The sequence below is a fragment of the Hemiscyllium ocellatum genome, chromosome 23, assembly GCF_020745735.1.
Source record: "Hemiscyllium ocellatum isolate sHemOce1 chromosome 23, sHemOce1.pat.X.cur, whole genome shotgun sequence".
Lineage (NCBI taxonomy): Eukaryota > Metazoa > Chordata > Chondrichthyes > Orectolobiformes > Hemiscylliidae > Hemiscyllium > Hemiscyllium ocellatum.
In genome coordinates, this window is record NC_083423.1 from 18,846,520 (window position 1) to 18,863,941 (window position 17,422).

At 39.9% G+C, this 17,422-nt stretch overlaps 1 protein-coding gene across 1 annotated transcript in view; it reads left to right on the top strand.

Moving 5' to 3' along the window:
- Positions 1–17,422, top strand: part of snd1 (staphylococcal nuclease and tudor domain containing 1) — an 845,795-nt gene that overhangs the window by 142,479 nt on the left and 685,894 nt on the right. Inside the window, exon 13 of the mRNA XM_060842752.1 lies at positions 16,509–16,619. Coding sequence (XP_060698735.1) covers positions 16,509–16,619 — 111 coding nt within the window. The remainder of the gene's footprint in view (positions 1–16,508; positions 16,620–17,422) is intronic.

Consider the following 17,422-nt stretch of genomic DNA (forward strand, 5'->3'; position numbering starts at 1 on the left):
GGTAGTTTCTTTACTCAGTAGTAGGGTCTTGGAATTGCCTGTCTGCAGTAATAGTTGACTTGCCAACTTTTAGGGCATTTAAATGGTCATTGGGTAAATATATGGATGAAAATGGAATAGTGTAGGATAATAGGCTACAGATCATTGCAGCATCAAGGGACGTAGGACCTGTATTGCGCTGTAATGTTCTATGTTAAGGGTGGCATGGTGGCTCAGTGGTTAGCACTGCTGCCTCACAGCGCCAGGGTCCCAGGTTCAATTCCAGCCTCGGGCAACTGTCTGTGTGCAGTTTGCACATTCTCCCCATGTCTGTGTGGGTTTCCTCCCACAGTCCAAAGATGTGCAGGTCAGGTGAATTGCCCATGCTGAATTGCCCATAGTGATAGGTGCATTAGTCAGAAGGAATTGTGTCTGGATGGGTTAATCTTTGGAGGGTCGGTATGACTTGTTGGGTCGAAGGGCCTGTTTCCACACTGTAGAGAATCTAATCTAATGTTAACCTATTGCACACTTATCTTTTAAACAGAAGAATCTAAGATCATAAGTGAAGCGAACAAGAGCCTGTCTCAAGTACATTCTTATTAAATTTGGGTTTTTTTTTAAACTGTATGCCTACTATCTGCACAAATGATAAGTTATACTGTGCTGGTTTTCCTGTTATTAATTCTACTTATGCAATAGGGATCTTCTATTGGTGTACTTTCTTCCCTTTTCTCAATGTCAGATTAGATTACTTAGTGTGGAAACCGGCCCTTTGGCCCAACAAGTCCACACTGACCCACCGAAGCGCAACCCACCCATACCCCTACATTTATCCCATACCTAGCACTATGGGCAATTTAGCATGGCCAGTTCACCTGACCCACACATCTTTGGACTGTGGGAGGAAACCGGAGCACCTGGAGGAAACCCACGCAGACACGGGGAGAACGTGCAAACTCCACACAGTCAGTCGCCTGAGGCAGGAATTAAACCCGGGTCTCTGGCGCTGTGAGACAGCAGTGCTAACCACTGTGCCACCATGCCACCCACTTGCTCTGGACAGCAAGTATGTTCACTAGGTGATAAAAGTACCTTGGTATTTTGTAGGGTTCTGCGATTTTAGCTATCTTTTGTTTTGAGAATTATACTCTGCAATTGTATGTTCATTTGAGCTGAAATGCAACAGCCTATTGTTAACTTCTACCTTATTTTGCTTTTGCATTTGCATTTTAAGTCTTTTAAGTACTTTGTACTGGTACCTGTTGTTGAAATTTAAACAGATTTTGTACCACCAGTCCAATCAATATTAAAAAGGTAGTCAGAATTAATATGCAATGAATATTTGTCGTCTTGGGTTGATGTGAGCGTAGTTTACAGGTGAAAATTACTGAACATATTTGGATGAAGGTAAGACTTTTTGATCCATTTCGTTTAGAATGTCAAGCCAGACATTCAATTACACTTTTTAGGGAGCACTTAATGAGCGCAGCATCCAGGACTCAACTATTCTTCGTGACAATCTATTCCAACTTGTATTCAGCTTCTGTACTTTCTTTTAGAAAAGACTTCATTCTGTTATAATCTAGCCTTTAACAGCTTTTATCCTACATCACAGTTCTATTTCTACTGTATCTTATTTGCATTAAATTATATCGTTGAAAAATGAAGACTTGAGGTTTTTTAATTGTTTTTTGTAACTTATTCCTCAAGTATTGGAGATCCTTCTTATAGTTTTACTCAACATTGCCCTGAAACTTGGATACTCTTTGTTTTGATCAGTACTGCAAGTACAGACTGCACTTGTATTTTCTATTTTGATATGAGTTATGGGGATTTGCCTTGATGGTAATTTCCCTTAGTAATATCACTCTTAAGCTCCTCTTTACCAGCTGTTATTTAATACTCAGGTAATCTCACTTCGATACCAAGTGTCTCTGGATGCCAACTATTCAGGTTGCTCCAACCAGTTTGTTTAGTGAGGTTCGGGGGCAGGGTGTTTAGTAAGGGACCAGTCCATAGAAAGCGTCATCAAAACTGAAATAAGAGGAGCAGTGACAAATTAGGAAACAGTGATTTATCTGCAGTTTGTGTTTGAGAACTGTTAATCCAAAATTTGTCACAACAGGATATCTTGTAGTACGCCTCATTAATTGGATTTTTTTCCATCATCCTTCAGCGCAAGGATTAAATGTTGCAATTTGCTGTGTGAGCTTGTATGAAGAATTAACAAAAATCGGGTCTACTTCCTTCATCAGTGAGATTTAAGAATTGTGAAAGAAAAAGGAATGGAAGAATTGGAATCAAATTGGATAGAGAAATAGAGGGGAGGCAAGATTGGATAGGGAGAGAAAGGAACAAAGAGTTAAAGAAAAAGTTAGACAAAAATTTAAAAACCTCAAACAATAATTTACTACCAGTAAGAATGAAAATGCACAGTGCCTGTTCTTTTATAATACAGAGGTTGAATAGCATTGAGGCACAAAAGTTATTATTTAAGAAGATACTTGCACTCTTTTAAATAACTGCACTAACTTTGGTGACCAATTAACTCTCAACACAATGTGCAGGTACAGAAATTTCTTAAGAGTTATGAGAAGATTGAGGCTGGTCTATTCTCACCTCTAATTGTGGAGTAGAGTATGTTGTCCAGCAAATTGTGGTGCTTCACAGCTTAATGGTGATCTCTTCATTGCTAGTTGCTCAGTGATTTTTAGGCAAACGATGTGCAACATATTTTTGTCAGCAGTTTTTGGCCCAGTGACATAGAGTTGTTTTACATTTCAAAACAAGCTAGTGGATAATGGCATCACTTAGCTCTTAAAATGAAATTGCATAAATAGCAATAGTAGTTCCCTGTATGTGTGCTTGTTCATGTGTGTCAGAAGCAATGTTTTAGTTTGTGCTGGCAGTTATGTTTTGTGCTCTATATGCTTTGCATTGCTTGATACATAAAGACTTGAGTAAACCACTCCTGGTACAGGAAGTGATCTCTAGTTTGCTGAGAAATAATAACCAACCATCTACAATATATATTACTGGATGTTAAAACAGTCATTCTGGTAATTGCTTTAATTTTTAAAATGTGTGTATTGATTGATGAGATCTTCTTTAATGGAATGAGGGCAAGGCCCAAGTAGTGAACTGTGATATTAATAGGTTGCTGGAAGAGCTTTGTGATACAAGATTTACAATTTTAAAAGGCTCTTTATTCTGCCGACAAAGTGTTTCCTTCGGAATGCAATGTGACATTTTGCCAGCCGTGCAGTTCAGTAAATGAGTTGGAAAAAGGAAAAACTGAATGGGAGTGCAGAGGAGAATGTTTTACCACATTTATTGCTTTGTGTACTGTTTATAAAGTTGTATAGCATCCATGGGCAATTGCATGGCAGACATACAATTACAGTAATTTTGTTGCAGCAATGATGGCCTGCTGAGATTCAACCTCCTGTTCATTCTTTCCTGAGATTTCCTTTCTGTCTGATTACTTAAGGTAGTTATCTCTCCCAAGCATTGCCCAGACTTATTGTTCAGGAGGAAAAGCATCTAAGCTGAAGCTGCAGCTTCTGTGTAAATATATGCAACAAAGAATTAGACTTCATGTAGTGAAATACAGTAATGGGAATATTCTGCATCTCATTTTTTTCACTTTCATTTTCACGAATAATCAATTTTTGAAGTGTTATAAATACAGAAGTCATTGAAGTAGTTGGAACATGTATTTTGCAGGTTACATCTTATAACAATCATATTTATGGTTCAAGTTTATCCTGAAGTAAATGACCATGGTTATCTCATAGAGCTGAGTGATTTTACTATTTACTGTTGAGATATATTTCAATTTCCATTTATTTAGGCCCCAGAACATAGGTAGAATGAGATAAAGATGAGGTTTTAAGAAGCTTTTAATATGGCGAGGAAAGTAATTTGCATGGAGCTCGGGTATTGTTTTCCTTATATTTATTATCCCTCTCCATATGTAATGGTAGGATTTAATTGTTTACTTGTCCTGCTGCCATTCTGCCACCTCATTAAGGAGTTTGGAGTCAGAGTAATGCAGTTTGATGGGCAATTATCATTTTGAATTATTGTTAGCAAGCCCCTCCATGAATTAATGTCAGTGCTAACACCTTTGAGTGTCTTTGTAATGTTTTCTTTGTCCTCTACTGGAAGTTGGTCTTTTGAGTTGAGAACAGAGGACATGGCAAGTGGGATGGTTTTCAGCCATTTTAATTGGCTTTTCAGGAGTTACCTGAATACTGGTAGGGCTGGCATTGACAGGGACGCAAACCCAGTCGTCCTGGTTTCATACATAATTAAATACCCTGTCCCATGTGAAATATCTGTAGATTAAGAATTGAGCTGTTCAGTCACATGAAAACTTGCAACAGAAGCTCTCAATTCTGAATAGCCTTCATCTTTGAATAGAGGGATATCTGATGATGTAATGGTTAACTACCTTTTGTTTTATGAGGAACATAATTGTATGTTTAAATTTAAAGTGGCATACTGAGGACTAAAACCAAACCGTGAACACAATAACTTCATTAGTTACATCTGACAGATTTGTTCTCGTTATTATCCAAGATCACAACTGGGTACAATTTTAAGGTAATTGGAGGAAGGTTTAGGGGAGATGTCAGAAGTGGGTTTTTTACAGAGTGATGGTTGCATGGAATGCACTCCCAGCAGTGGTGGTAGAGTCTGATACATTAGGGACATTAAAGTGACTCTTGGATAGGCACATGCATGATAGTAAAATGAAGGATACGTTAGTTTGACCTTAGACTAGGATATAAGATTGGCACAACATTGAGGGCCAAATACCCTGTTCTGTGCTGTTCTTGTCTATGTTCTGTGATTTGTTAAGATGAGACCGCCAAAGCTGGATGTTTTTGAGTGTGTGATGATTTTAAAAATGATATGATATCTTTTGTTTTCTTTGCAACTGGATGATCACAAAATTCTGGAGGTAGTTAGCAGACTAAGCAGTGTTTCTGAATGAGGAAATGTTTCAGGCCAAAGTCTTTTTACTAGCCCATAGTTCCCAGAGGTTTTGATCAATTTCAGCACACACAATTTTAACTTTGAGTTACTCATGTATCGTAACTGTGACATAACTTGTCCTGACCATGCTTCCTGGCATTATAAGAAATAGAATAGGGAAGAAGTTCTCTGACTGATCAAAAATTGAAATCATGATAATGCAGATCAAAGCATATCCCAATTTACTCTATTGTCAGTCAGATATTGCCTGGGAATATTATAATTTGAGTACTTTCGGTAAGTCACTTCTTTTTGTCCAATGTGTACAGGAGGGTTTTCCCACACAGTATGTAGACAGGTCAACAAGGGGTGAGGCCACATTGGATTTGGTACTGGATATTGAACCCGGCCAGGTATTAGATTTGGAGGGAGGTGAACACTTCAGTGATATTAATCGCAATTCAGTTATACTTGCTTGAGTGATAGAAAGGAATAGGTATATACCTCAGGATAAGAGTTATAGCTGGGGGAAAGGCGATTATGATGTGATTTGGCAAGATTCAGGATGCATAGGATGGGGCAGGGATAGATACAATTGAAATGTGGAGCTTATTCAAGGAACAGCTACTGTGTGGCCTTGATAAATATGTACGTTGGGCAAGGAGGAAATTGTCGAATGAGGGAGCCGTGATTTACTAAAGAAGTTGAATCTCTCATCAAGAGGAAGAAGGTAGCTTATGTTAGGATGAAACACGAAGGCTCAGTTAGGGCACTTGAAAGTTACAAGTTAGCCAGGAAAGAACTAAAGAGAGAGCCAAGAAGGGCCAGGAGGAGACATGAGAAGTTGTTGACGAATAGGATCAAGACAAACCCCAAAGCTTTCCTTAGGTATGTCAGGAAAAAAAAAATGATTAGAAAAAGATTAGGGCCAATCGAGGATAGTAGTGGAGAGTTGTGCGGGGAGTCCCAGCTAAGTGAATATTTTTTGTCTTTTTCCAATGTGAATATTGACGACGTTGTTGAGGAGAATACTGAGATACAGGTGACTAGATGAGATAGGATTGAGGTTCACAAGGAGAAGGTGTTAGCAATTCTGGAAAGTATGAAAATAGAAAAGTCCCCTGGGCCAGATGGGATTTATCCTCTGATTCTCTGGGAAACCAGGCAGGACATTGCAGAACCTTTGGCTTTGATCTTTGTCATCATTGTCTACAGGAATAGTGCCAGAAGACTGGAGGATAGCAAATGGTATCCCCTTGTTAAAGAAGGGGAGTAGAGACAACCCCGGTAATTATACATCAGTGAGCCCTACTTCAGTTGTGGGATCAAGTGTTGGAAAAGCTTATATGAGATAGGACTTATAATCATCCAGAGAGGAATAAGTTGGTTGGGGCAGTCAGCATGGTTTTGTAAAGGGTAGGTTGTTCCTCTCAACCATATTGTGTTCTTTGAGAAGGTGACCAAACAAGTGGATGAGGGTAAAGCACTTGATGTGGTGTATATGGATTTTAGTAAGGTGTTTGATAAGTTCCCCGCAGTAGGCTATTGCACAAAATACAGAGGCATGGAATTGAGGGTGATTTAGTGGTTTAGATCAGAAATTGGCCAGCTGAAAGCAGAGAGGTTCGTAGATGGGAAATGTTCATCCTGGAGTTCACTTACTTGTGGTATATTGCAAGGATGTGGTTTGGGGCCACTGCTGTTGGTCATTTTTATAAATGACCTAGATGAGGGCGTAGAAGGATGGGTTAGTAAATTTGCGGATGACACTAAGATCGGTAGAGTTGTGGATAGGCTGAAAGGTGTTGCAGGTTACGGAGGGACACAGGTAAACTGCACAGCTTGGCTGAGAGGTGGCAAATGGAGCTTAATGTGGAAAAGTGAGAGGTGATTCACTTTGGAAGGAGCAACAGGAATAAACAGTACTGGGCTAATGATAAGATTCTTGGTAGTGTAGGTGAGCAGAGAGATCTCACTGTCCATGTGCATAGATCCCTGAAAGTTGCCACCCATGTTGATATGGTTGTTAAGAAGGCATATACGGTGTGCTAGCTTTTATTAGTAGAGAGATTTGAGTTTCAGAGCCATGAGGTAATGCTGCAGCTGTACAAAGCACTGGTGCGGCTGCCCTTGGCGTATTGCGTACAGTTCTGGTCACCGCATTACAGGAAGGATGTGAAAGCTTTGGAAAAATTTCAGAGGAGATTTACTAGGATGTTGCCTGCTATGGGGGAAGATCTTACGAGGAAAGGCTGAGGGACTTGAGGCTGTTTTCATTAGAGAGAACATTGAGAAGTGATTTACTTGAGACATACAAGATAATCCGAGGGTTAGTTGGGGTGGACAGAGAGCCTTTTTCCTCAGATGGTGATGGCTAGCACAAGGGGCCATAGCTTTGGCCAAATTGAGGGCGATAGATATAGGACAGGTATATTTGTGTAGTTTCTTTACTCAAAGGAATAGGGACTTGGAATGACCTGCCTGCAAACAGTAGTAGACTAGTCAATTTTAAGGGCATTTAAATGATAATAGAAAGGAATAGTGTTGGTGAAACAGGCTTCAGATTGTTTTCACAGGTTGGTGTAATATAGAAGACTAAAAGACCTGTACTGCACTGTAATGTTCTATGTTCTATTGTAACTTGTGTGAAGTAATATGAAACAAAAAAAAATTTAGTTGGTCGATGCTTTAAATTCAAAAACCTTTGTTTTCAGCTCCAGTTACATAAAAGACAGACAAACGCAGTCAATAGATAGATAAAAGTAAATTAACCAAACTGGCCAGATTACTAAAGTGTTTTCAAGATATGATGTTCCACAGGTTTTTTTGGTTGATTGCTTGAAGATGTTCATCAGGTTCACCTTTATAGTTAACTCATGATTAAGGCAGTGATACTTGTTACATAGTTTCCTATATCTGAATTTTCAAGAGGCGATGAAGGAGGTCAGGTAGAGAGCTTTCGCATCTTCATGCTGTAGCATCAACAGTTTGATTTTTTTTCTCTCTAGCACAAAGCAGTCCAAAATCCACTTTGAGCCCTGACCACTTCCTGACAGACTATTTTACAAGGTGCCAGTTACCATTGAACATCTGCCATCTGCTCGGACATAAAGATCTTTCCCAGACTTGAGAATTGATAGATACAGGTACACTTATAACCATTTAGAACATAAAACATTACAGCGCAGTGCAGGCTCTTCGGCCATTGATGTTGCACTGATCTGTGAATCCAACCTGAAGCCCTTCTCTCCTACACTATTGCATTATCATCCGTATGCTTATCCAGTGACAATTTAAATGCCCCTAATGTTGGCGAGTCTACTATTGTTGCAGGCAGGATGTTCCATACCCGTAGTACTCTGAATAATGAACATCTATCCTATATCTGTCATCCCTTAATTTAAAGCTATGTCCCCTCATGCTAGCCATCACCATCTGAGAAAAAGGCTCTCACTGTCCACCCTATCTAGATTAGATTAGATTCCCTACAGAGTGGGAACAGGCCCTTCGGCCCAACAAGTCCACACCGACCCTCCGAAGAGTAACCCACCCAGACCCATTTCCCACTGACTAATGCAGCTGACACTATGGGCAACTTACCATGGGCAATTCACCTAACCTGCACATCTTTGGCCATTGGGAGGAAACCCATGCAAACACTGGGAGAATATGCACACTCCACACAGACAGTCACCCAAGATTGGAATCGAACCTGGGACCATGGTGCTGAGAGGCAGCAGTGCTAACCACTGAGCCATTGCTGATCATCTTGTATGTCTCAATTAGGTCACCTCTCAACCACCTTCCCTTGAACAAAAACAGCTTTTTCTCATAAGACCTTCCCTCCATACCATGCAATGTACTGGTAAATCTCCTCTGCACCCCATCCAAAGTTTCCACATCCTTCCTATAAGATGGTGACCATAACTGTGCGCAATAGTCCAAGTGCAGCCGCACCAGTGTTTTGTACAGCTGCAGCATGACCTTATGGCTCCGAAACTCAATCCCTTACTAATAAAAGCTAACACGCCGTATGCTGCCTTAACCACTCAATCAACCTAGGTGGCAACTTTCGGGGATCTATGCACATGGACACGAAGATCTCTCTGCTCATCTACACTACTAAGAATCTTACCATTTGCCCTTTACTCTATTCCTGTTTCTCCTTCCAAAGAGAACCACCTCTCTCTTTTCTGCATTAAACACCATTTGCCACCTCTCAGCCCAGTTGTGCAGCTTATCTATGTCTCTCTGTAACCTACAACAACCTTCCACACTGTTCACTACGCCACTAACCTTAGTGTCATCTGCAAATGTACTAACCCATCCTTCTGCGCCCTCATCTAGGTCATTTTATAAAAATGACAAACAGCAGTGGCCCCGAAACAGATTCTTGCAGTACATCACTAGTAACTGAAGTCCAGGATGAACATTTCCCATCAACCACCACCCTCTGTCTTCTTTTCAGCTGACCAATTTCAGATCCAAACCGCTAAATCACCGCCAATCCTATTTTCTGCAATAGCCTACTGTGAGCAACCTTCTGAAATGCTTTATTGAAATCCATATACACCACATCAACTGCTTTACCTTCATCTACCTGTTTGGTCATCTTATTAAAGAACTCTAAGGTTTGAGGGGCACAACCCTATATAAAGCCTTGTTGGCTATCCCTAATCAACTTATTCCTTTCTAGATGATGAATCCTACCTCTTCTAATCCTTTCTAACATTTTACCCACAACTGAAGTAAGGTTCACTGCTCTATAATTACGACAGTTGTCTCTACTCCCTGTCTTGAACAAGGGAACAAATTTGCTATCCTCTCGTCTTCTAGTACTATTCCTGTAGACATTGATTTGATTAGATTAGATTACTTACAGCATGGAAACAGGCCCTTCAGCCCAACAAGTCCACGCCAACTCTCCGAAGAGCAACCCACCCAGACCCATTCCCTTACATTTACCCCTTCGCCTAACGCTAGGGGCAATTTAGCATGGCCAATTCACCTGACCTGCACATCTTTGGACTGTGGGAGGAAACCGGAACACCTGGAGGAAACCCATGCAAACATGGGGAAAATGTGCAAACTCCACACACACAGTTGCCTGAGGTGGGAATTGAACCCAGGTTTCTGGCGCTGTGAGGCAGCAGCACTAGCCACCGTGTCACCGTGCCGTCCAAAAATATGGAGCCTTTCCTTAATTTGTATCATGTGAGGTAATTGGATTAGATTCCCTACAGTATGGAAACAGGCCCTTCTGCCCAACAAGTCCACACCAACCCTCCAAAGAGCAACCCACCCAGACCCACTCCCCTACATTTACCTCTGACTAATGCACCTAACACTGCAGGCAACTTAGCAAGGCCAATTCACCTAACCTGAACATCTTTGGACTGTGGGAGGAAACCAGAGCACCCGGAGGAAATCCATGCAGACATGGGGAGAACGTGCAAACTTCACACAGTCAGTCGCCTGAGGCAGGAATTGAACCCAGATCCCTGGTGCTGCGAGGCAGCAGTGCGAACCACTGAGTCATCGTGCCATGACTTAAAAATTAAATCCAAAGGCTCTGCAATCCATCTGCCAAGCTTTCCAGAGAATCCTGGGAGAAATCTCATCGGCCCAGGGAACTTGCATATTTTCACACTTTTCAGAATTGCTAACACCACTTCTTTAGGGACCTCAATCCCATCTAGTCTAACAGCCTGTGTCTGAGTATTCTCCTTGACAACAGTATTCACCTTGACAACAGTATTCACACTGGAAAAAGACAATGCTATGGACGAGGCCAGGCCCCTCAAATCGTTTTCACACAGGTAACCCAGACCGTAAATTTGCCATTTGTTTAGTTAGCTGTAAAGTGGATATTTCTAGAGTGAATTAACTGGTTCAATTGCCAAGTTTTAAAGAACCAAAATTTATTTACACAAAGGACAGAAAATAGAACACTGGATAACTTATCCAAAGCCAACTTAATGATGGTGTTCCGAAAATACTTGCAGCAGTCACAATGCACACACCCCTCAGCATAAACAGCTTTAAACAAAAAGGCAGGGGCAACTTGCAGTTCGAAATCAGAAGGGTAGAAGGACAGAGAGAAGACCTTCGGTTTCCCCCCATACCTGTTACTGAACTGAATTGAATCGCACAGCTCAAGAGCTGGCCACACCCCCTCGACTATACCAGTTTTTCAAAAGACCTTTCAAGCTTTTGGTCTAAGCACTATCTGTTAGGATAAACAACAAGGCCCCAGTGAACCATTCAAACTTCAGACATGGTGGAGCCTGGTCCGTTACCCCCTCTCTTGGGGGTGGGGAAACTCAAGGACATAGTAACCTTGTAACAGAACCAGTATTGTGACAATACTGATGAAAAATATTCATTTAGCGCATGTCCCAATCTCCTTGGAGTCCACGCACAACTTCCCTGTCCTGTCCTTGACTGGCCCTAATCTTACTGTAGTCATTCTTCTATTCCTGATATACCTATAGAAAGCTTGAGGGTTTTCCTTGATCCTACCTGCCAAAGACGACTTATATCCCCTACTGGCTCTTCTTAGCTCTCTCTAACTTTGAGCTTTTCTTTTGACCATTATTGTGGGAGTAGCTCGCCTTTATATTCGTTTGAACAACAGTAGAATGGAGATTGAAGAGTTGTGTTGGAATTTGAGGTGCAAGCCCATGTTAACACAACGCCAAATCATGTGTACACTGATCTACTTTTAAAGAGCCATGCATTATAATCACCAAAGTAGTAAACCGAGCGTGATGATGTGATTGACTGCATATGGCCTTTTAGTACAACAAACTGATACAGATTTTATATTTTGGGATCTTGGGTTTTGTTACTTCTTGCCAAGTTGGCAATAATCTAGTTGGAGTTTTTTTTTGGGTGAGACCTAATTTTTTCTTTGATTAAAGCCTCTATCAATACTCCATTATTTGTCTTCATTGAACCTACGTGTTGATGCAGACTTATGCATATTTACCACTACCTTGCCACATGTTATTTAAGTCTCATTTGGAAGATGGCATCTCTGCAGGAACACTTTGTACTGCAGTGGAGTGTCTGTGGAAATTATGTACATGCAGTGGTAGAGTGGGACCTGAACCCGCAACCACAAAATGAATTTCAGCTGGGAATTTGATAGATACTTGTGTTTTTGGGACACGGCAGGATATTGGCACTGACTGGATTGTTTTACAAAGTGCCTGTACAGCTTTGCAAAAAAAGCCATATTCCCACTGAGCTAAATTGACTAGATAATTTTTGAGATCCATCTTAAGTTGTCTTTGGTTGCAGCATAAATAGTTGACATTCCAATCTTCCATAGAAAATCAAGTGGTGAGGTGGCCCTTAATTCAGTAGAATTACATTAATTTTAAATTTATTTATGTATAAGCTTTTGATTTCATTTAATGTTACTGCTGGATAATTCAGATCCCAAACTAAAATTTGGCTTCATAGGTCATACTTTATATTTTTATTTAATGTGGTGAAAACAAGCTCACAGTGCTGCTGATTTGTTTTAACAATAAAACAGAAGTTTATTACACAAAATTAAATTGAAATAGAACACTCCAGCTTTTAATATGTAACACAATTTATAAGATTTCAAAACGCAAAAGAAAATCCCATCGATTCTCAATACGAACACTTTACAGTATTCAAATATTAGAGAGATGGAGGGAGTTCCCTGTATCACGTCTATACATACAATTTAACTATTTCTTTCAGTTCCCAGTCTTGAGATCCTGTTAGTCATTTCTTTGATTATTCATAGAACTGTGATTAAAATTTAGTTTCAAATAGCTGTTTTAGGTTTACAACCAAATGCTTTTGGCAGCTGTTTTATATCTTACTACAGCCAGATCTTCAGCAAAACAAAAATGAATTCTTTCTGCTTCTAAACCCAAAAGCTAATGTCATTCAGTCTTTGCTCACTCAATTTAGAAAAGGCAAGAAATTCCATCACTTTAGGAATATCCAAATTATTGCTGTCTGACACATACTAGTTTAAAATCATAACCCCAGGAAGACTGTCAGTTATTACCAATTCGTAAACACAACCTACAACACTCATTCCATTAGTTTGAAATCTGAAGTCTGAAATAATTTATGTTAAAATATAGAAATTGCACACCTTGTGTCCACACATCCACTTACTCCCATTTTTCAAGCTTTACTTTGGGAACTGGGGAGGTTATAAGGCCAAAAGATCCAGGAGCAGAGTTAAGCCATTCAGCCCATTGAGTCTACTTTGTCATTTGATTATTAGATTCATTAGATTCCTTACGGTGTGGAAACAGGCCCTTTGGCCCAACCAGACCACACCGACCCTCCGAAGAGTAACCCACCCAGACCCATCACCTAGCACTGTGGGCAATTTAGCATAGCCGGTTCACCTGACCTGCACATCTTTGGACTGTGGGAGGAAACTGGAGCACCCAGTGGAAACGCAGACACAGGGAGAATGTGCAAACACTACACAGACAGACGCCCAAGGCTGGAATTGAACCAAGGACCCTGTTCCTGTCAGGCTGGTAGATAAGTTTCTTAAACCCATTTTCCTGCTGCCTTCACAAAACCTTTGATCCGCTAATCTAATATCTATCTGTCTTTGTCTTAAACATACTCAGTGACTTGGTCTTCGCAGCCTTTTGTAGCAATCAGTTCCACAGATTCACTATCCTCTGGCAGAAGATGGAGGAGAGAGTGGCTTTAATGGGAGATAATTTTTGGAGGATGGAAATGGTTTATGGTAATTATCAATGTATGTTATGTAATACAACAAATCTCGTCTGAATGAGAATGGATGGTTGACCATGTGGAAAGGAATAATAGTGAAACTCTCTTTCCAAAGAGAGGTGATATTTTGCAGGCAGTTATGTGCACTAGATCATAAAGCATGGAATTGGGAAAGCTAATTTAGTACCTCACCCTTTTTATGAATATTTTTCCAGTTCTACTCAATTTTTAAAATCTCAAACATTATTTGAAATATGACCGAATAAAAGGGCGGAAATAAACTTGAGGTAAATTGGCAAGTAATATCAAAGCTGACTGCATGAGCTTTTTTAAATATATAGAAGGGAAGAGGGAGTGCAAAATAAACATAGGCTCCTTAGGGAATGAAATTGGGGAAATAATGAACAAGGAAATGACAGCGGAACTGAATCTTTGTCCGAGTATTCACACTAGAAGATATTGTTAATGTTTCAGAACATAGCAAATGATTAAGGAGTTAAAGGTGGAGGGGAAGTAAATACGATAACTATCACAAGAGGAAAAAGTGCTGAGGAAGCTCATAGTGCTGAAGGCCATGGGGCATCTGAGATCTGATGAGTTGTATTAAAGGAAGTGGCACCAACACTAGTGGATCCTCTGGTAGTAATCTTGCAAGAATCTTTAAATTCAGGAAAATACCAAGAGGATTGGAGCGTTGCCAATGTAAAATACTATTCAAGAAGGGAAATGAACAAAAAGATCAGGCGAGTTGGGATATCCCATCTGTCATTGGGAAAGCAGCAGTTAGAGCATTTAGAAATGCATGATGTGATCAAGCATGACTTCAAGAAGGGAAATCATGCCTCTCAAATTATTAGAATTCTTTGTAAAAGTAACACAGGATAGATAAAGGTGAATCAGTTGATGGAATATATTTAGATTTCCAAAAAGTGTTCAGTGGAGTATGGAACATGATACTTAATGAGATAAAACTTGACAAGGGTGGTGCTGGAAAAGCACAGCAGGTCAGGCAGTATCCAAGAAGCAAGAGAGTCGACGTTTCGGGCATAAGCCCTTCAAGTGCCCTAAACATCAACAGTCCTGTTCCTTGGATGTTGCTGACCTGTGCTTTTCCAGTGCCACCACTTTCGATTGATTCTCCAGCATCTGTTGTGCTCAGTTTCCCCTATTTCATTAGAAAAAAGCCTATGGTGTTGAGGGTGATTAGCATGGATAGAGAATTGGCTAACTAATAGATGACAGAGTTAGGATAACAGGGGTATTTCAGGCTGACGACCTTGAACCAGTGGAGTGTTAGAGGGATCAGTGCTGGGACCACAGTTGTTCATAATCGATAATATTGACTTGGATGGAGGAAGTGAATGTACTGTCAAGTTTGTGGATGAGAAAAAATGAGTAACAAGGCAAGTGATAAGGATAACATAATGTCTATATGTGTATATAGACAGGTTAAGTAAGCGGGTAAAAATTTGGCATATGGAATATCTTGTGGAAAAGTGTGAGATGATGCACTTTGAGAGGAAACTGAGGAGCTGAATATTAGAAAAAAGCTTTTGAAAGCTACAGCACAGAAGGGTTTGGGAATAGTCATTAAAAGATAGTATTTAAGTTCAGGAAGTAATAGGGAAGGCACATGGAATGTTGGCCTTCATTTAAAGAGGAATGGAGCATGAAAACAGAAGCCTTGCTAAAACCTTGAGACACTAGTCCACAACCAGAATATGCTAAACAGTTTTGTCCTTTTGTGAAAGGATAAATGCGCTGGCATTGAAGGCAGTCCAGTGAAGTTTAATTTGGTTGATCGTGTATATGGAGTAATTTCTAATGGAGAGGTTGAATAGGTTGGGCCTAAATCATTTGAGTTTAGAAAAATGAGAGATGATAGTATTGAACTATGCAAAATTGTTTTTAGAAAGGATAAGGTAGCTGCAGAGGTGGTTTTCCCCATATGGGAATGCTTAGCACCAGACAGTCTGATCTTCAGAGTAAGAGGTCACCCATTTAAGGGAGATGAGCAGGAACTTTTTCTGAAGCTAGTGAATCTGTAGGATTGTTTACTGCAGACACTGGGTAATTAAATTTGTTAAAGATTGATATAAATAGATTTTGAACAGGAGACATCAAGCATAATTAGGATAAAGCAGGAAGGTGAAGTTGAGTATTACCAAATTAGCCATGACCTCATTAAATGGCACAGTGGACTTGAGGGATCAAATGGCCTCCTTCTGCTCCGGCACTTCATGGTCCTAATGATGTGTCTTTTGGTTTCATGTTGTTTATATCTTGCCTTCTTTGTCCAGAAGTATTGAAAGTTTATTATCCTCCTCTTTACCACAGCCTTCATTGTTGAACTTCTGTGTTCTTCTATGATCCACCATTGTTCATGAATGAAATTGTTATCACATCATTATAGTTGATTCACTGCATATTAGTCTAGATTTATGCGATCACCTGTTAATCACTTTGCATCCAATGCAATGGGATTGATTTTTATTGATGGGGTGACGATTCTAATGAACATGCTATAACCTATTATTGCATATTTCAATCAAGTATTATTTAAGTTTGATCATGCTACTAAGGAATTTGTGGTTCAGTAAATGGTACAATTTTTTTGTTTGTAGTGCTCATTTTCTAATTGGTATATAGTTAATGCACTTTGTGTAGAATGCCTGCTAAACAAACCTCCTATTTAATTGGGTTCCAGGACATATTTTAATGCTTTGTACTTAGTGTATTCTCTTAGAAGTGGGAGCTTATGGATAACTGTTTTCGAACCATTTCTTTTTCAGTAACATTGCAGAAGCCCTGGTGAGTAAAGGTCTTGCAACAGTGATCCGTTATCGGCAAGATGATGATCAGAGGTCTTCTCACTATGATGAACTGCTTGCTGCAGAGGCCCGGTAAGATGGCTAGTTAAGTCTTAAATATTTATATAAAGTAACCTTCCAAATAAGAGATGGAAATAATGTTGATGTGATGTGAAAATTAAAATTGCATTTCAAATGTGTAATTGGAGTTAAGGTTTGAGTATTAACTAAATGAAACAATAACGGTAATGCAGGAGTGCAGTGGGTTTAAATGAGCTGTTGTAAAAATAAATTACATCGATATCTTCATCTGTGAGCCCCATATTGTGATTCATTTGTAGTGTTTAGATATCTTGAATTTGGAAGATGTTAGTGGTGATTTTCTTTGCTACTGAAATGCCATGAGATTAGAACCACTGTCATTTTGGGCAAAGTAATTTTGAATGAGCCTGTCATATGATATCGCACTTGCAAAGTTACAGTCAGCAGCAACAATGGCTCCTTTTAACGTAGTCAGACCTTTCCAGGCATTTTTACAGGAATGCCACCAGATAGCAATCAACTCTCTGCCAATGAAGGAAACGTTCTGATGGCTTCAGTAAAGAAGTAGGTTGTTACAGAGTGTCTTAGGCGAGAGAGGCTGAGAGATTGTGTGAGAACTCCAGGGTTTAAGGTTTAATTTGCTGAAGAGGCATCTCTGATGATAATTTGAAGGAAAGGGGAATTGCAGAACAGCAAGAATTATGCAGTACCTTTAATTTAGTATAACTTCCCAAGATACTTTTTTTAAAAAAATCCCTACAATGTAGAAACAGGCCCTTCTGACCAACAAGTCCACACCGACTCTCTGAAGAGTATCCTATCCAAACTCATTTCCTGTTACTCTACATTTACCC